At 40.7% G+C, this 21,825-nt stretch overlaps 1 protein-coding gene across 1 annotated transcript in view; it reads right to left on the reverse strand.

Moving 5' to 3' along the window:
* The window catches only part of LOC311099590 (microtubule-associated serine/threonine-protein kinase 1-like), a gene marked incomplete at its 5' end in the record, with an annotated part of 175,532 nt that overhangs the window by 75,811 nt on the left and 77,896 nt on the right, over positions 1-21,825 (reverse strand). Inside the window, one exon of the mRNA XM_084140284.1 lies at positions 4,343-4,374. Coding sequence (XP_083996410.1) covers positions 4,343-4,374 — 32 coding nt within the window. The remainder of the gene's footprint in view (positions 1-4,342; positions 4,375-21,825) is intronic.

The raw sequence follows: 21,825 nt of genomic DNA on the forward strand, positions 1-21,825 counted from the left end.
AAAAAACATTGAATGAGTAGGTGTCCCCAAACTTTTGACTGGTACTGTGTATATACACTACTGTTCAAAAGTTTAGGGTCACTTAGAAATGTCCTTGTTTTCCATGAAAACATACATGAAATGAGTTTGAATAGGAAATATAGCAAAATGCATAGGAAATGTAGTCATTGACAAGGTTAGAATTAATGATTTTTAATATAAATAATAATTGTGTCCTTCAAACTTTGCTTTCGTCAAATAATCCTCCATTTGCAGCAATTACAGCCTTGCAGACCTTTGGCATTCTAGTTGTCAATGTGTTGAGGTAATCTGAAGAGATTTCACCCCATGCTTCATGAAGCACCTCCCCCAAGTTGGAATGCGTCACATCTGGATTAAACCTGGCACCATCCCTACGGTGAAGCATGGTGCTGGCAGCATCATGCTGTGAGGATGTTTTTCAGCGGCAGGGACTGTGAGACTAGTCAGGATCGAGGGAAAGATGAACGGGGCAAAGTACAGAGAGATCCTTGATGAAATCCTGCTCTAGAACGCTCACAACCTCAGACTGGGGTGAAGGTTCACCTTCCAACAGGACAACGACCCTAAGCACACAGCCAAGACAATGCAGGAGTGGCTTCGGGACAAGTCTCTGAATGTCCTTAAGTGGCCCAGCCAGAGCCCGGACTTGAACCCGATCGAACATCTATGGAGAGACCTAAAAATAGCTGTCCAACCTGACAGAGCTTGAGAGGATCTGCAGAGACGAATGGGAGAAACTCCCCAAATACAGGTGTGTCAAGCTTGTAGCGTCATACCCAAGAAGACTCTAGGCTGTAATCGCTGCCAAAGGTGCTTTTTACTTTGTCATTATGGGGTATTGTGTGTAGCTTGATGAGGGGAAAAACAATTTAATTCATTTTAGAATAAGGCCGTAACGTAACAAAATGTGGAAAATGTCAAGGGGTCTGAATACTTTCCGAATGCACTGTATGTCTCACCCACTGTAATGTATATATATAAGCACCCTTGGACATATCTAAGCACATTGTTAAGAAACCTTGTTTTTCAAGAAACCTTGAATACCCAATCTCACCAATACTTTTTTATTTAGTCAAACTCTAATGAACATGAGTCTTTGTTATTGTCAAACTGTCATCTGACTGTCCTGTTGAGTTGATTAACTTTGCTTTTGCTGGGTGTTCATTCTCGGCTGTGTTCTGGCCCCCACAGATACACTGTCAACACAGCCGACGACTGGAGACAAACATTAATCATATCGGACATGTCATAAATGACCAACACGATTCCCAACGAGACCTATTGAAATATTATTTGACAATGCCGGAATATGCATCAATAAGGCATTACTCCGATTACAATCTCTCATGTTTAACCAACTGAGAAAGAGTACAGTGAAAATTATCTTCCCCCTCAGAATGTCTGTGTTGCTGTACCCTACTTTCTCTCCATTGTACCTTTTACAAATAGGTGTAGCTGGCCTATATTTGCGGTACAGAACAAATACAGGAAATGGCTGCCTATGAATACAAAGAATGGAAGAGGAGGTTAGAGGGGGCTATAGTTGACCCAAGCGATTGTGAAGTAGCCAGTTGTCAAATGATACTGTTGAAGTGTTTTCCGAAACTCTAGACCCAGAAGCAAACCAGGGCCAATTGCCATAAAATTATACAGCTCACTACTCTCTGTGGGCTTAACCTCAACTTGAAATCCAAGCACATCCCAAATAAGAAGTGATACATTGATGTCCCTGTTAGGATTCAACCCTATAAATCTAAACCACCGCAGCAAGTAAGCGTTGTGAGCTTGGATAGTGCTCCAATTGCACCGCATCTGCATTAGGAGCATTGAGATGTGCTGAGTGTCTCAGTTTCCAACACTTACGTGTGATCTATTTCTAGCCATTTAATTGTGCCACGCACAAGCCTGTAAGTCATTAAGGTAGCCCTATAAATAGAAGGCAATAAACACTAAACGTAGATGACTGGAAATCAAACCTATCTGCCCTATTTTGAGTGTACACACACAACAAATTGTCTTGAACTGCCGTTCTTCACTTTTCATTGTAAAAGCTGTAGATTTAATCCTAGCTTTGTTTGGGAACGTCAACAAGACCATCTTGTTCAGTACCTACATTTTATTACCCAACAAATGCCATCTATTCCATAAATGGGCCAACACTGACATTCTTCAAAACAACATTCAGGAAAAAGAGGGTAATATGTGAGCCCAATGATGTCACAATGCCATCATCATTGATACCAGAGCCACTAGAGGCCCTTCGGGTCCAAAGACAGTTCTCACTAGCTAACACAGCCACAGTCATAAACCCTGCCTATTTCTACAATTTATCTTCTTAAAATCCGATTTTAAGCCTAACCCTAACCTTAACCACACTGCAAACCTTATGCCTAACCCTAACCTTAAATGATGACCACATTTTTTACAATATAGTCAATTTTGACTTTGTGGCTGTGCATCTAGCCTAGTTGGAAACTCCAAAGACACCGCGTTCGCCTTCGAAGGTGGTCCCCTGCCATGCACCTATCTATTAGTGCAGGGGTTTCCCAATCCTTTTTGGCCCGCAAACCCATTTACTGTAGACATTTTTAAAAATGTGTAACCCGTCCCCACCATGTAAAAAAAGTGTTGTACTCAACGGCCAATGTTTACTGTCTGATTTAGTGCCTGGTCTTGTCCACTCGGTTCTAAATGAGGCTTTTGGGCATTGTAGAGGGAAACAGAAGATAAATACATGTTCCTGAAAGCCTTATCTTTCAGTGATGGGGTCATAGTATTTTGTAGCTTAAACAGTTCAAAAGATATAACCACATTTGTAGGAAGAAAACAAGAACTGCTTTGTTTATTACAACCTCATCTAGTGGCTACCGGAGGTTACTGACGTAACCCCGGTTCTATGAACCAAGCACGAGCAACCCCATTTTCAAATCAGGCGACCCCACATGGGGTCGCGACCCCTAGTTTGGGAAATGCTGTATTAGTGGGTAATCTCTTTGTGTCTCCCTTCTGCTGCACTGGCAGGTAGAACAGCATGGTGTCAGAGTCAAATCCTTCCCCCATCATAAAGCATGCCACACATGCCCATCAGAATAGGCATGAAATACATGGGAGATTGAAGAGGACCAAACCTGTTGGACCGTGACATTCTCACATGAAACAAATAGCTGGGTGATTCCTTTGTGTTTTCAAATCACACTTTATATTGAGGATTTTCCTGCATTCATAACCAGATTAGGTACTGTTGGTGCAAATACAGTTGACACCATTCACCTATAATCCTAGTGCTCCTGCTGTTACTTTGCCCTAGCCTGCAGACAGACGTAGCACCTGACTTAATCCAATCTGGATGCCTTTCAGGGCCAGTTTCCAGGTAGAAGTTGCCCTCAGGCACATATCTAGGATGAGCTTATACTGCTTAACTCCTTACCTTAACATTAGAGGGAGGGAACACAAAATTGATCTGAAGGTCAGCCTCTAAGGGGCAGGTTCATCCTCCTCTATATACCGGGTGGTAAACAGCAGTGTTAAGGCTGGCAACCTGCCACTCTAGCATAAGGTCACAGTCTTTTCAGTAATTCATTAAACATGTGCCATCCAAGGCACATGCATTACCACAACAGACACCATAAACCCTAGTGATTATAACCCTATAGTATCTATATACCCTGTAGTATAGTATCGATTAACCTTATAGGGGAGATCACATCAGTCATTTCTTCACATTCTGTCCATGATTTCCTTCACATTTCTTCAGATGATTTCTTCAACAATTAAGTGGTTTGGCGGTCAGTGATAAGCATGTGTCTTATTTTATTTGGATCAATTCACTAGGGGCAATGGAGGGCAGGATAGATATTACAGACACTAGTACTGAAACCACATTTTGCACTGGTTGGTTAGGTTACAAATATTGCACCTTAAAATGCAATTTTGTTCTCGCCCGATGAGGTTAGCTTAGGCAGCTATTTAAATTCCAAACAAATGGTTTGCTTCTAATTGAGACTATTATTCAATGAATTTACAGCTTCTTTGCTGATATATTTTTATTTCTCAGCAAATAGGAGCATGAGAATGAAAAATGTAACTATGGACTCAAAAGATGGCGACATGCACTCCTTGATCCGTCAGCCATTGTTGAAAGTACACAATTCCTTTGCTTAGCTCTATGGATAACACACCTACAGTAAGTAGCCTGCAAGAGCTACGCAAACACATCATGCAATATGCATCTGAGGAGGTACAAAATGCCAATTGTTTACACATGTGGTTGTGTACTATGCATGAATACTGTATGTTTAATATAAGAAACAGATTGACTCACAAACTTCCTCTTCTTGGAAGACTCAGCTCCTTCTAAAAAGAAAAAAATAAGAAAAAAGATAATTAGGCAATTAAACAGTGACAATTAAACAGTGACACAGAATCTTTGTTAAACAGCATGACATAAAGCCTGAAGAAAACATGCTTAAAACGTTAAATGGACGTTAAAATAAGGTCATATATTGATATTCATCAGACAGTGCTGACTGTCTGACTAGCCTGTCCAGGGACAATGGATGACCTTTGTTTTAATTAGCTACATAGCTGCTGTATCCCCGCCACTTTTAAATGGATGTGCATTATTTGTCATTGTCAATTAAATAACAAATAAATAAAAGAGATGACTTGCGCACGCACTTGCATGCTCGCACACACACACACACACACCCACTGTTTGGTCCGAGAGTCCATTTATCCACTCCCAAAGCATGACTTCACTTTCTTGGCTGACCCAGTTTGAGTCCCTCAAGATAAAAAGCACTGAGTCACACAGTTAATAATTAACCAATTCAAAGCAATTCACACTCTCAAAGGCCATATGTAAATCACAGAATAATTGTGCTTCAAAAGGCAGGGCTCTAGACTAACTTTTTCCACTAGTGCTACCAACTTTTTGAGTTGATGGCACCAGCACATGATTTGGTCACATCAACTTTTCGCAGCTGACAATGACCTAACCTGTGTCCTATAATGTACCTGCATTCCATACAGAACCAGGCTAATAATGACTAGCAATCTTTTAAATTAGCATGCCCTTGACATTCAGGTAAATTTGCCAGTGCCAACTGAAAGCTACTAGCCCAAATAAAAATAACTGGCCTTGAAAAGCGGATGACGCGCACATAATTTAAATGTTATCTTTAAATTGCGGGCTGAGCAAGTAGCCTATAGCTTATAATAGTGATGAGGGAAAACATCGATACATGTCTTATTTTTGACGATATGTCATATCGTATAGTTTTGACAGTATCACAATATTATTTTTGCACTCGTTTGCTGTACCTGCATCAGAACTCCAGTATTTGTGCTTCATAGCTTGTTCTCCATCTTCTTTTTAAATAGAGAGACAATTTGTTTTCAGCACTTATTTCCATGACTGATCAAAAATCGTTTTCTGATCAAAACTTGTTTCTCATGGCTCTCTTGTTCCTCTGCAGCAGACATGGTGAGCAATATGTTTGGAACATTGAATTGCAATAAAATTACAGTTTCAAATCGCAATACATATCGTATCGGCACTTAAGTATCGTGATAATATCGTATCGTGAGGTCCCTAGCTTATAATGAGCTACCCTCCATACACAAATAATGTAATTTTAACTTTACATCGATCGTTTGGAGGGAAAAAATATAACCTCAAAAAGGGTGTTATTGTTAGCGATTTTGAACAGTCACTACAGTTGTAAGGCCCTATGAAACCAGTTTTAATCTTTTGGCAAATTCAGTTTTCCAGGTTTTATTTATCCCAGTTTTCCTAGTAGTGGTGTTTCTGTCATGTACAATGTACAGTGTAGCCTACAACTGATGGCAGAGTTTGCAAAACAAATGCCCCACGATACAAATCATCATGATATCATTCTGCTAGGTAGGCCTACTTTGCAGTCACCATTTAATTGCAATGGTTTTTGGGGAAAGCCTTTAGAAATGTTCATTCAAACAACACATGATGACTGAATTGCGTATCGCAAATAATAAACCAAGACTTCGGACCAAACTTTTTGAATCCCTGGTCTGCATACCCATTGCTGTTTGAATACATCTTAATTGAAAAAAAAAAATAACTTGTACCCTAGCAATGAATATGTTTTTGTTTGCTGTACTGCCAAGTCAAAGGGTCGCAAATGCGACTGTTTTGGTTGCAGTTTTGAGCCCTATTAGAGGAAAAATGTCTAATTGCTTGACCATTACAAGCATAGACAATAAAGCTTTTCTCAGGAAAACAATTACACAAGCTACAGTATGCTCCCCCGGGGTTTGTATTGTAACATCAACAACAATACTTTCATTGATTGCACATTGGAGTGGATTAGGCCCATTGATCCGTGCCAGCTTTGTATTCACTGTACCCGTCAATGAATGTGAAAAATGTCTAATAAGCATTTGTGTAAATATTTTTCCTGATTGTTTTTCTTCCATCAATTGAGATGGATCTCAATATGTTTAAATACAGGCTGTTGAATTCAGAGATATCATATCATATATTGGTCAAAGTGGCTCTATTCACGTCAGTATATCATAAAAGTAATGTGTTCATCATTATACACAGATTAAATACTGCACCTTTAAAAGCAGGCCTCTATTGTGTACATCACGTGTTGAAAATGCATTAAAAGTGAATAAAAGAGAGTTTCCCAATAATGCACATCTACAGTAGCTCTGTAGTCTGCACTTGGGGAAAATGCAATAGTATTAATATACCAGCAGAGGGGAGCATTTACAATAAAGAAGTACAGTCATTTCCTGATGTATTCACTGGCTGTCTGGGGACTGCTGCTGTGAATGTGTGTACTGACTAAACCACAGCCTGCAGCTACACAGAGCTTGTGAACAGAATATATTTGAATTGGGGCTGTGGAACTGCACTGAAGTGTACATAAAGGACGTTTGCACATTTGAACACATCTCAAATGCACTTATGTGGTGTCAACTCGTTTGGAATTTCCATTCAATTGCATTCAGATTCCGTGGAGAAACAAGAATTCCACTACCACACACAGAAATTACAGGACTAACACCCACACAATTCCACTTGTAAGATACCTAAAATAACTATGGATGAACAAATGCATAAACAGCACAGTAAGGGTGAGGTCGCTTTGTCTAAGAAATGAGACAGCAGTGTTTAAATAGTGAGGTGTTTAAAGGGTCTTCTAGTCAGTAGAAAATTAACTAAGCCCCTCTCCCCGTGGCCATCAATTAGAGCCTGCTGGCTCCCGTGCATCCAGGGCAGCATTTCATTGGCTAACGTGAACGCGGTTCATACTAAGTACCAGAAGGGAATGAGTTAAAGCTAATATGAATTCTAACCAATGACAGCATAGCAAATCATCGTGGGTGTCTACTGTCTGGTCTAGCTGGTTCAAATGGCACACACAGCTATGAAAAATCCTGGTAAAACCTGTGGAGATTACCTTTAAGATTAAAACGTGTCCAGGGGCAGTTCCCGGGGACTGCCGGCAGAGTACAGAAGAAATATCAGCCCATGGAGAGAAGCACAAGATTGAACTTAACTTTCTAGAATATTCTCTGTTAAAACTATCAACGTTTCTTTTTATTGTGGCAATTGTGCGAATCAACGCAATACTAGCCACTTTCAATGCAACATACTGAAACAAAATGACCTATTCAAAATATTTTGTTGTAGGCAGAACGCATCGGAGTAGGATTCTATTGTGCACGACTCAGCCGTACTCTACACAGACGGTGCGGCATAACCAATCAGAGCTGCAGTAGGTCTATATGCAAATCGACTATTGCCATATATGGATCTGTGCCATTTACTGGACTGTGTTTACAGCTGTGGTCGAGAGTAGATGCGCTTGTTTTGAGACCAAAGCAAGAGCTGCATGTAGCCATGTGTGCACATTTTGTTCATATCCTTTGCAAGTTAATGACTTATTAGCCCAGCTATAGATAATTTGCAGTCAGCAATGGGGGAGTGATTGCTTCCTACAAGAGCACAAAACGTGTACATTTCTAGACATCTTTGAAAAGTGAGTCAGGTAAAGAGCTTTTTTTTTTGTCTTAAAGGGAGAGTGTTTTATTTTGAGACAGGCTTGAATAAGCTAAATTGCCAATAGGCGGAGAGTAGCATAATTTGTCAGATTCTCTGTAATAATGGTATGGGAATAATAATGCATTTTATTTTGTAAAGTGGTCTTTATGCGTCAAACAACAAAAATATTTTTCAGTCACCTTGTCTGAAGGACAAGTGGATAAACAGGTTAATGTCAAGCCCTGCATGTTGTTTTCAAATGTCTCATGGAATGTAGGCCTACATTGAACATCACACATAGGCTGCTACTGTAGGCTGAATGATAGAACAGCTATGTCCATGTTAAAATGGTATGGGATGCATTTTCTGCATTATATTTGATGGTACGCCATTCTGGTAGGCCTACATTATGATCAAATAGCCACAGTAACCTACTTGGCCACTTAAAACTGTACAGCCTCAGTGTTCACAGTAAAGGCACGCTGGAAGTTGCACAGAATTTTCACAACGTTCAAATTTGCGCTCAGCAGACCTGAAATTTGCTCAGTGCCCCCAAAAAATAGAGGGAACATTGGTCATGACTATATCCCTCACAGTGGGTAAGAAGTTGATCCACTGACAAACACCTCTACTGTGTGAGAAACCCTATACACAACCCAGTGAGCTAGTCTTCCCCATATGGTGGGAAGACACATCAAAGTGCATGGAACCACTGTGACATGGTATTCATGAAACCGAGCACAAACGGAGAGTGGTGGTGGTGGATGAAAGTGGCTAAGTAGAGGAGAGAGGAGGAGACAATGTGCACAAGATAGCGCACCTCGTCTGAGTTTGACATGCCTCTGAATTCACAGACAACGACACTGAACAACAGTCAGACAAACTTCCACGTTCAGAAAAACGAGAAACATCCTCCATTGGGAATAAAAACTGTATCTGATACTAGACAATAGCAGTAGACAACATTCAAAGTGAACCCTCAAGAATGAGTACCGAAAAACAGTCGATATTCTCCATAGAGAAGGCTTACTTTATCGGAAAATGCTAGACGGCAACAGTGAGAAACATTCAAAGTGAACCCTCAATGTTACACATGATTGAGTCCACTATTGATACAAGTGTAGAAAAATCTAAGGGCAAAAGACCGATGTAATCCTTGGTTTACGCATTAATTGTCTGATAAATTACAGGAAATAAATGTTGCTTGGGCTAAGGCTAGATGGACTGATTCTACATCTGATTGGTAGTCCTTCAGATATTTGAGAAATGCTAGATTATGGAGACGCAATTTATACAGCGCATTTGGAAAGTATTCAGACTCCTTGACTTTTTCACATTTTGTTACGTTACAGCCTAATTCTAAAATTGATTAAATCAATTCAATCAATCTACACACAACACCCCATAATGACAAAGCAAAAACAGGTTTATTACAAATTTATTAAAAATAAAAAACTGAAATACCTAATTTACATAAGTATTCAGACCCTTTACTCAGTACTTTGTTGAAGCACCTTTGGCAGCGATTACAGCCTCAAGTCTTATTGGGTATGACGCTACAAGCTTGGCACACCTGTATTTGGGGAGTTTCTCCCATTCTTCTCTGCAGATCCTCTCAAGCTCTGTCAGGTTGGATGGGGAGCGTCGCAGCACAGGTATTGCAGGTCTCTCCAGAGATGTTCGATCGGGTTCAATTCCGGTCTCTGGTTGGGCCACTCAAGGACATTCAGAGACTTGTCCCGAAGCCACCCCTGCGTTGACTTGGCTGTGTGCTTAGGGTCGTTTTCCTCTTGGAAGGTGAACCTTCACCCCAGTCTGAGGTCCTGAGCGCTTAGGAGCAGGTTTTCATCAAGGATCTCCCTGTACTTTGCTCCGTTCATCTTTCCTTTGATCCTGACTAGTCTCCCAGTCCCTGCCACTGAAAAACATCCCCACAGCATGATGCTGCAACCACCATGCTTCACCGTACGGATGGTGCCAGGTTTCCTCCAGACGTGACGCTTGGCCTTCAGGCCAAAGAGTTTAATTAGACCAGAGAATCTTGTTTCTCATGGTCTGAGAGTCTTTAGGTGCATTTTGGCAAACTCCAAGCGGGCTTTCATGTGCCTTTTACTAAGGAGTGGCTTCCGTCTGGCCACTCTACCATAAAGGCCTGATTGGTGGAGTGCCGCAGAGATGGTTGTCCTTCTGGAAGGTTCTTCCATCTCCACAGAGGAACTCTGGAGCTCTGTCATTGTGACCATCAGGTTCTTGGTCACCTCCCTGACCAAGGCACCTCCCCCGATTGCTCAGTTTGGCCGGATGGCCAGCTCTACGAAGAGTCTTGGTGGTTCCAAACTTTTTCCATTTAAGAATGATGGCGGCCACTGTGTTCTTAGGGACCTTTAATGATGCAGAAATTTTTTGGTACACTTCCCCAGATCTGTGTAGACACAATCCTGTCCCGGAGCTCTACAGACAATTCCTTCGAGCTCATGGCTTGGTTTTTGCTCAAACATGCACTGTCAACTGTGGGACCTTATATAGACAGGTGTGCCTTTCCAAATCACGTCCAATCAATTGAATTTACCACAGGTGGACTCCAATCAAGTTGTAGAAACATCTCAAGGATGAGCAATGGAAACAGGATGCATCTGAGCTCAATTTTGAGTCTCATAGCAAAGGGTCTGAATGCTTATGTAAATAAGGTATCTGTTTTTAATAAATTTGCAAAAATGTCTAAAAGCCTGATTTCGCTTTGCCATTATGGGGTATTGTGTGTAGATTGATTAGGATTTGTATTTATTTAATCCATTTTAGAATAAGGCTGTAACGTAACAAAATTTGGAAAAAGGGAAGCGGTCTGAATACTTTCTGAATGCACTTTTGATCGGCAGGTAAGGTCTCGAGCGGCAAAATGTTCTTTACCATTCGGCCATCAGATTTGCCAACAATGCTCCTTATAAAACACATCACTGCATGCTATACTCCTCTGTAAACTGGCCACCTCTGTATACCCGACACAAGTCCCACTGGTTGATGCTTATTTATAAAACCCTCTTAAGCCTCACTCCGCCCTATCTGAGATACAGTAGAAGTCGGAAGTTTACATACACCTTAGCCAAACACATTTAAACTCAGTTTTTCACAATTCCTGACATTTAGTCCTGGTAAAAATTCCCTGTCTTAAGTCAGTTAGGGGATCACCACTTTATTTTAAGAATGTGAAATGTCAGAATAATAGTAGAGAGAATGATTTATTTCTGCTTGTATTTATTTCATCACATTCCCAGTGAGTCAGAAGTTTACATGCACTCAATGAGTATTTGGTAGCATTGCCTTTAAATTGTTTAACTTCGGTCAAACGTTTCGGGTAGACTTCCACAAGCTTCCCACAATAAGTTGGGTGAATTTTGGCCCATTCCTCCTGACAGAGCTGGTGTAACTGAGTCATGTTTGTAGGCCTCCTTGCTCGCACACGCTTTTTCAGTTCTGCCCACAAATGTTCTATAGGATTGAGGTGAGGGCTTTGTGATGGCCCCCTCCAATACCTTTGTTGTCCTTAAGCCATTTTGCCACAACTTTGGAAGTATGCTTGGGGTCATTGTCCATTTGGAAGACCCATTTGCGATCAAGCTTTAACTTCCTGACTGACGTCTTGAGATGTTGCTTCAATATATCCACATAATTTTCCTTCCTCATGAGGCCATCTATTTTGTGAAGTGCACCAGTCCCTCCTGCAGCAAAGCACCCCCACAGCATGATGCTGACACCCCCGTGCTTAACGGTTAGGATGGTGTTCTCCGGCTTGCAAGTCCCCCTTTTTTCTCCAAACATAACGATGGTCATTATGGCCAAACATTTCTATTTTTGTTTCATCAGACATTTCTCCAAAAAGTATGATCTTTGTCACAATGTGCAGTTGCAAACCGTCGTCTGGCTTATGCAAATGTAACTTTGCAAATGTAACTTTAAGAAAAACATTAAGAAATGTAGCTGGCTACATTCTTTCTATGATAACCATTAGAAATATGATGGCCATGCATCGCTTTTGCAAAAAAACACTTGACTTTCAATATAAAACGAGACCCCTGTTGGCTGGGCTCCCTGCCTGTGCCATTAAACCCCTACAACTTATCCAGAATGCAGTCTGTCTGGTGTTCAACCTTCCCAAGTTCTCTCATGTCACCCCGCTCCTCCGTACACTCCACTGGCTTCCAGTTGAAGCTCGCATCTACTACAAAACCATGGTGCTTGCCTATGGAGCTGTGAGGGGAACGGCATCACCTTACCTTCAGGCTCTGATCAGACCCTACACCCAAACAAGGGCACTACGTTCATCCACCTCTGGCCTGCTAGCCCCCCTACCTCTACGGAAGCACAGTTCCCGCTCAGCCCAGTCAAAGCTATTCGCTGCTCTGGCACCCCAATGGTGGAACAAGCTCCCCCACGACGCCAGGACAGCAGAGTCACTGACCACCTTCCGGAGACACTTGAAACCCTACCTCTTCAAGGAATACCTGGAATAGTATAACAGTAACCCTTCTACCTGGCCATATATACTGTTGACTGAATGCATGAAAGCTCTTTTCAGTTCACAGTTGTTTAAATTCATCTTGCTTCTTCCATCTTTCACTCTGAAAAAATAACACACTTTAAAAGAGGATGTTGTGTGGCAATAAGAGCTTTTGTGATTATTCAGTATCAATTGTGCAACACCTTCCACCTTCTATGGGCACAATCTGCAGAAAAGTCAGCATATCACATTCGTACAGTGAGTCTACCTGATAAACTGTGTATTGTGTAGGAGCTGTAATACACTGAACAAAAACAAACACGAAAAGTGTTGATCCCATGTTTCAAGAGCTGAAATAAAAGATCCCAAACCTTTTCTATTCGCACAAAAAGGCATATCAAGAAGCTGATTAAACAGCATGATCATTACACAGGTGAACATTGTGCTGGGGACAATAAAAGGCCAGTGCAGTTCTGTCACACAACACAATGCCACAGATGTGCGTGCAATTGGCATGCTGACTGCAGGAATGTCCACCAGAGCTGTTGCCAGATAATATAATGTTGATTTCTCTACCACAAGCCGCCTCCAACGTCGTTTTAGAGAACTTGGCAGTACGGCCAACCGGCCTCACAACCGCAGACCACGTGTATGGCGTCATGTGGGTGAGTGGTTTTCTGATGTCAACGTTGTGAACAGAGTGCCCCATGGTGGCGGTGGGGTTATGGTATGGGCAGGCATAAGCTACGGACAACGAACACAATAGCATTTTATTGATGGCAATTTGAATGCACAAAAATATTGTGACCAGATCCTGAGGTCCATTGTGAGGCCCATTTGTTTAAGGTGTCTGTGACCAACAGACGCATATCTGTATTCCCAGTCATGTGAAATCCATAGATTAAGGCCTAATGAATTTATTATAATTGACTGATTTCCTCATATGAACTGTAACTCAGTAAAATCAATGAAATTGTTGCATGTTGCATTTATATTTTTGTTCAGTATACTTGTGCCAATATGCTTACTAAAAATAAACAAGCTGTGAAGAGAGAAGAAAGTTGTGCTACCGTGTCTCATTGAGCATTAAGACCTATTACTTTCTCTGTAATGGACTACACTCAGTGGCGAACCGTCACTATTGGACCTAGGCTTGCAGTGGGGGACTTCAGTGGGAGACTGCACAAATGTTACCAGCAACAACAACCACACTGCTTACACAACCTATGGTAGCCTAACGCCATCACACTATCACCAAAAGTGACAACAGTGCCACATCAAAGGATGTGAGTTTTACACTCTTGTGATGCTGAAAGGACAGCGACCGTTATACCTGCGCACTCCATGTAGGAGAGCGTAATTTTTGTTAAACACATCCGCCGATAGAAAAACAGCAGTCACACAGCATGGTGTTAAATGTCCAATGTAGCCGTTTTTATCTCAATATCAAATCATTTCTAACAATTAAGTACATTATTGTGATTGTGTTCAATTAAAATGGTCAAAAATAAACAAATTGCGTCTTAGCAAAGAGCAATTTCTCAAGCAGGATATTTTTTTTTTTTTTTTTTGGGGGGGAATGGATCAGCTTAATATTGCAGATAGATTGTATCTTCTATCAATGTAATTGTCTGTATCACTTCCAATCCCCCATGTTTTTTTTTTTTTTACATATATATACTCCCCTTTACTACTTTTCAACCCCACCATCCTTTCCCTACTTGGAGTAAATTAGTGAACAACAATGCCCAGGCCTCTACTTCCGGTCTATACTTACTATCTACACCTTATGGACAGAGTTAATTTTACAAGAATTCTATTTTATATATATATATATATATATATATATATATATATATATATATATAATATATTATTATTTTTTGCTCCTGAACTTCTTCTACTCTCAACCTCTCCGATCATTTTCATGATGTCCCTCCGGTTTGCTTCTATATGCCATATCTTTCTAACTGTGCTCTTTCCCAAAAGCTCCCAAGATACAACCTATATACTTATTATGGACACAGTATGCTTACATTATTAGCTACCTTTGTTATTATTTGTTGTTATTTGTTATTAGTCACATCCTTCAACTCTATTCAATACCTCCCATCTATCTCTTAACACCATCCATATAGGATTTCTATTTGCCATATATTTTTCAACCGTACTGTGATGTTTTACAAAAGTTCTGAACCTTTCTATTCTCATTGCTTCTACAGATTGTGAATTAAAAATAAACATTTTTGCTAAAAGTATTATTATATTATTGATTGATTGACTATGACTTTTCAGATCACCCAGTAATGCTATCTGCAAGGTTAGCTCCAGGTAAATATTGCAATCCTTTAGCCATTCCTGGACCTGTGTCCAAAAACAAGCTACAAATGGACAGAACCAAAACAAAATGATCTAATGATTCTGTCTCTTCACAGCAAAATCTGAAGAGCTGGGAAGATTGTATCCCCCATATAAATAACATTCTATTGGTAGCAAGAATTTTATATAATAATTTAAATTGAAAGATTCTAATTTTTGAATCCGGTGTCGTTTTGCGTGTCAGTTCATAAACACTATGCCATGGGATCGGTACGTCAAAGATCTCTTCCCAACTATTTTGCAATCTATATGGGACAGCTGTCAATCCTTTGGTCCTTAAGTGAAACTGATATACTTTTTTATTTATCACAGTTTTCCTTAACCAATTATGTTCTTTAATGCAAGGCCAACAGACAAGTTCCTTACTTTCTCCCCCTTCCACTTTCCTCTTCCACTTTTGCGGTAAGGCTGCAATTATTTTGTAATTCTGGGTAGAACAGACATTTCCATATGTTTTTGTTAGCTGCATGTGCGACATAACTCCACCAGTCCTACCGATGATATCATTTACAAAGATTATACCTTTTTTAAACATTCTGTCAAAAAATAAAAGGTTTTTTGTCAATTAGTATATTTGAATTTAACCACAATATTTGTTGCATTATTTGTTCTGTCGTTTCTGGAGGATTAAATTGAAATTGCAACCAACTTTCTATGGCTTGTTTTAGAAATAGTGATATTTGGGAGATTATTTCCTTTTCAAATAACTGAAAGTGAGAGGTTGTAATCTGAATAAAGGGAAAAAGGCCTTTCTTGAACATTTGGTGAGACAATCTTATTAATTTGCTTGAGAACCAGTTCGGATTTAAGTATAACTTTTGTATGACTGAAGCTTTTAGTGATAGGTCTAATGCTTTAATATTTAATAATTTCTGTCCTCCGAATTCATATTCATTATATAAATATGCCCTTTTAATTTTGTCTGGCTTGCCGTTCCAAATAAAATTGAATATTTTTTTCTCATATAATTTAAAAAACTGTTCGCTAGGCGTAGGCAAGACCATAAGCAAATAGGTAAACTGGGATAATAAAGAGTTAAATCAGGGTGATTTTTCCACAAATTGACAGGTATTTTCCTTTCCATGGTAGTAAGATCTTATCTATTTTTGCTAACTTTCTATTAAAATGTATTGAAGTGAGATCATTTATTTCCTTTGGGATATGTATTCCGAGTATATCCACATCACCATCAACCATTTTATTGGTTAACTACATGGTAATGTAAAAATTGTATTTTTTAGTGATCCAATACGTAATATAGTACATTTGTCATAATTTGGTTGTAATCCAGAGAGGTTAGAAAATGTATCTAGATCCTCTATGAGGCTGTGGAGGGATTCTAGTTGTGGATTTAAAATAAAACATGAATCATCAGCGTACAATGACACCTTTGTTTTTAAGCCCTGTATTTCTAATCCTCTGATATAATAATAATAATAATAATAATAATAATAATAATAATAATAATAATAATAATAAGACATACCCCTCCCACTCTTCACAACAACTTTGTCAATATGACTTCACCAAGCAGGATTTTTACTAGGGCTGTCTGGGAGTGGTCATCACAGACACCAACAAGTGCCTGACTATTAGCTAAACAATATTTTTATTTTATATTACCCCCATCTCCGATAAGCTAGCCCGGAAAGGGCTAAGAATAGCCCATATTAATATATGTAGCCTTAGAAATAAGGTTAAATTAAATCAATAACTTGCTAACATCGGATAACATTCATATACTGGCCATCTCTGAAACTCACTTAGATAATTCCTTTGATGATATAGCAGTAGCAATATAAAGATATAACATCTATAGAAAAGACAGGAATGCCTATGGGGGAGGTGTTGCTGTATATGTTGAGAGACATATTCCTGTAAAGCTTAGAGAGGATCTCATGTTAAATGTTGTTGAAGTATTGTGGTTGCAAGTTCACCTGCCTCATCTATAGACTCTCCTATTGGGGTGCTGCTATAGGCCACCAAGTGCTAAGAGACCATATTTGGATAATATGTGTGCAATGCTTGAAAGTGAGTGTGATGTTAATAGAGAGGTCTATTTTCTGGGTGACCTAAACATTGACTGGTTAGCAACTAGCTGTCCTCTCAAGAGGAAACTTCTAACTGTGACTAATGCCTTTAATATGACCCAAGTTATCACTCAACCAACTAGAGTGCCTACCAAGTATTGGATCTGTGACATCCACTTGTATTGATCATATCTTCACTAATACTGCAGAGCTTTGCTCCAAAGCAATATCAGTTCCCATTGGCTGTAGTGACCATAACATTGTGGCAATAATAAGGAAAGCCAAAGTGCCAAAGAGTCGGCCTGAAGTAGTTTACATGCGATCATACAAAACGTTCTCTCAGGTCTCTTTTGTTGAAGATGTAAAAAATGTATGTTGGTCTGATGTGTATGAGGAAGTGAATCCAGATGCAGCACTGGAAGTATTTGTATATTTATTCACACCAATTGTTGACAAGCATGCACCTGTTAAGAAATTAACTGTGAGAACTGTTAGAGTCCCCTGGACTGATGATGAATATAAAAAAAAATTACGGTTCGAAGAAATGATGCAAAAGAGGTGGAAAACAAGTCAGGTTTGAGAAATGTTGTGACTAAACTTAACAAAAATAAGAAACCATATTACCAAACCAAGATAAATGACTTCCAACACAATAGAAAAAGGCTTTGGAGTACCTTAACTAATATCATGGGCAGAAAACCAAATTCATCTCTATCGTTCATTGAAGTTGATGGGTCATTTATAACAAAACCTTTCAATATTGCCAATCATTTCAATGACTATTTCACTAGTAAAGTGGAAAAACTCAGAAGTGAAATTGAACAGTGAATCATAACATTTTTGTATAAAATATCTAATAATGCTGTTTTGAATTTGGTCAATTTAGTGTGAGAGGTGGAAAAACAATTGTTATGCATCAATAATGATAAGCCACCAGGTATAGACAACCTTGATGGGAAACTCTTGAGAATGGTAGCAGACTGTATTGCCACCCCTATTTGGTATGCCTTCACCAACGCTTAAAAGAGTGTGTGTGTCCACAGGCGTGGAAGGAAGCTAAAGTAATTCCAATGCCTAAAAATAGTAAAGCACCCTTTCCTGGCTCTAACAGCCGCCCAATCAGTTTGCTGCCTGTTCTTAGTAAACTGATGGAGAGAATTGTATTTGACCAAATACAATGCTATTTTTCATAGAACAAGTTCACTGACTTTCAGCATGCATATAGAGAAGGGCACACAACTTGTATTGCACTGAATCAGATTAGATTATTGGTTAAAATAAATGGATAATAAGATGATAGTTGGAGATGTATCATTAGATTTCAGTGCAGCCTTTGATGTTATTGATCATACATTGTTATTGAAGAAACTCACTTGCTATGGCTTTACATCACCTGCCATCACATGGTTGGAGAGTAATGTATCCAATAGAACCCAGAGAGTGTTCTTCAATGGAAGCGTCTCTAACATTAGATATGTACAGTCGTGGTCAAAAGTTTTGAGAATGCCCTGCCACAAAAGGACCAGCTGACATCATGTCAGTGATTCTCTCGTTAACACAGGTGAGAGTGTTGATGAGGACAAGGCTGGAGATCACGCTGTCATGCTGATTGAGTTAGAATAACAGACTGGAAGCTTTAAAAGGAGGGGTGGTGCTTGAAATCATTGTTCTTCCTCTGTTAACCATGGTTACCTGCAAGGAAACATGTGCCGTCATCATTGCTTTGCACAAAATAGGCTTCACAGGCAAGGATATTGCTGCTAGTAAGATTGCACCTAAATCAACCATTTATCGGATCATCAAGAACTTCAAGGAGAGAGGTTCAATTGTTGTGAAGAAGGCGTCAGGGCGCCCAAGAAAGTCCAGCAAGCGCCAGGACCGTCTCCTAAAGTTGATTCAGCTGCGGGATCGGGGCACCACCAGTGCAGAGCTTGCTCAGGAATGGCAGCAGGCAGGTGTGAGTGCATCTGCACGCACAGTGAGGCGAAGATTTTTGGAGGATGGCCTGGTGTCAAGAAGGGCAGCAAAGAAGCCACTTCTCTCCAGGTAAAACATCAGGGACAGACTGATATTCTGCAAAAGGTACAGGGATTGGACTGCTGAGGACTGGGGTAAAGTCATTTTCTCTGATGAATCCCCTTTCCGATTGTTTGGGGCATCCGGAAAACAGCTTGTCTGGAGAAGACAAGGTGAGCGCTATCATCAGTCCTGTGTCATGCCAACAGTAAAGCATCCTGAGACCATTCATGTGTGGGGTTGCTTCTCAGCCAAGGGAATGGGCTCACTCACAATTTTGCCTAAGAACACAGCCATGAATAAAGAATGGTACCAACACATCCTCCAAGAGCAACTTCTCCCAACCATCCAAGAACAGTTTGGTGACGACCAGTGCCTTTTCCAGCATGATGGAGCACCTTCCCATAAGGCAAAAGTGATAACTAAGTGGCTCGGGGAACAAAACATCGACATTTTGGGTCCATGGCCAGGAAACTCCCCAGACCTTAATCCCATTGAGAACTTGTGGTCGATCCTCAAGAGGCGGGTGGACAACAAAAACCCACAAATTCTGACAAACTCCAAGCATTGATTATGCAAGAATGGGCTGCCATCAGTCAGGATGTGGCCCAGAAGTTAACTGACAGCATGCCAGGGCCAATACTTGTGTCATTCTCAAAACTTTTGACCACGACTGTACAATGCGGTGTCCCGCAAGGCAGTTACCTTGGACTGTTACTCTTCTTTATTTTTACAAATTATTTGCCACTGGTTTTACACAAAGCTAGAATGACTATGTATGTGGATGATTCCACACTCTACATGTCAGCACAGATGGTTAATTATCATGGTGAAGTCATATTGACAAAGTTGTTGTGAAGATTGGGAGGGGTATGTCTTATAATAATATTAATAATAATAATAATAATATGCCATTTAGCAGACGCTTTTATCCAAAGCGACTTACAGTCATGTGCGCATACATTTTGACGTATGGGTGGTCCCGGGGATCGAACCCACTACCCTGGCGTTACAAGCGCCATGCTCTACCGATTGAGCTACAGAGGACCACATATAAGAAGATGTTCTGTGTTATTGACCCAAAGAATGACCTGTACTAGTTGTTCCATCTTGATTCTGTCCGGTAATATGGTCAAGTGCAGTAACAAAAGACCTAGCAAAGCTGCAGCTGGCTCAAAACAGAGCAGCACGCCTTGCCCTTAATAGAACTATCAACAACAACATGCATGCCAGTCTTTCCTGGTTGAGGGTTGACGTGAGATTAACTGCTTCTCTTCTAGTTATGATAAATATTACTGTGATGAAAATTCCATATTGTCTGCATAATCAAATAACATTCAGCTCAGACACACATACATACCCCACAAGCATAGCCGTGGGAAGTAGGGGTGCAGAGGGTGCTGCAGCACCGCCTAAAAAAAATCAAATAAAAAAATTAAATGAATACAAATAAAATAAACACTGAAAATACAATTATTTTCACAAAAGTAGTGCACTGGGCCTTTACTAGTCCTGTATTAGCGGACCGATATAGCCAATTGTTTATTTGCATCTCAACTAAGATGAGGTATCAAACTGTCTGTTCAAGCTCAGCACTTAATGTAATCTCCAATTGAAAATAACTTAAAGTAGAAATGACACTACATTTTAATTCATCAGCTCTTCCCACCAGGGTCTACGATGAGGACCGCTTCGCTGGGTGAACTGGAGAATAGATCAGCCACCCCCATGTGAAGACCTGCGCAATGACTTTCCATGTGGCAAGCTTGCTGATGTCTGGGTGCTGAGAACTGGAATGAACGGACACAGGTCCACAGAAGGTTTGCTGTTGCCAGGATTGTTGGCCACTGATCTTCTGATTGTTGGAGGAACTCTACATTTCTGAAGCGCTAGGGAGAAAGCGAGACAGTAGTGGGGCCTTGAAGGGAACAGCCAAGTCTTGTAAGGACTGCGTTGGGTCCACCTGACGGGCCTGTACATACTGGCTGTAGGGGTATAAGTAGGTGAGCTATGTCCTAACCGAACAGCATCAGAGGTTGGGCGTGGTCCACAGTTGGGGAAGGCAGGTTGCGGAGGTGGTCGTGTTGCCTTTGGAGAGCTGTGACTGGAGAGAAGTGTTCGGAAAGGCCTAAGTTGTTGGCGTGAATGTCTGATGTACTCTGTATTTCTTGGAGGGTTCGAACAGAGGGGAAACATCAAAAGGTAACTGAGGCACCTTGTTGTACAACATCTTGGCAAACAGTTTTGAGGGTGAGAGTCTCAGACTCAGTAGTGAGGTTGAGACGTTGCACAACCTGTGGCAAGACGCAGGGGAGTTTAGGATGGTGGCTAGCTCACACTGGACGAGTTGGCAGGGCTGACCGTACTTATCCTGTAGGGCTTTTAAGTCAGCAGTATAAAGTCTGAGGTCATGCATGTAGACCTTAGCGAGCTGGAATGCACTTGGAAGTTTCAGGTGTCCAAGAAGCACTTAATACTTTTACCGCTAATTCAGGTGTATGTGATTGTTATTCAAGTTGTCCAGGGCCATTTTGAGGATGGCAAAGTCACTATCTTTGCCACTCTCGAAATGGGACAACTGCTTTGTGATGCCATATGATGAGGCAATCAGCAGTTCCGTGCCAGGTTGTGGAGCAGGTGCAGGACAGGGTGCAACCTGGTCCGGAAGCAGGGTATGGTGCTGCTGGATTGGGATATGGCACGCCTAAACCCGGAGGGAAGTAGTGTTCTCCTGGAACGGGGTCACCCGGAGGGAAGTAGGGTGCTACTGGAAGCGGGTATGGTGGTGATCCACCATACCCGCTTCCAGTGCTTCTGGTGGTGGAGCTGATGCAGAACCACGGGAGCTG

This window comes from Coregonus lavaretus, assembly GCF_964263955.1.
Source record: "Coregonus lavaretus genome assembly, chromosome: 24".
Lineage (NCBI taxonomy): Eukaryota > Metazoa > Chordata > Actinopteri > Salmoniformes > Salmonidae > Coregonus > Coregonus lavaretus.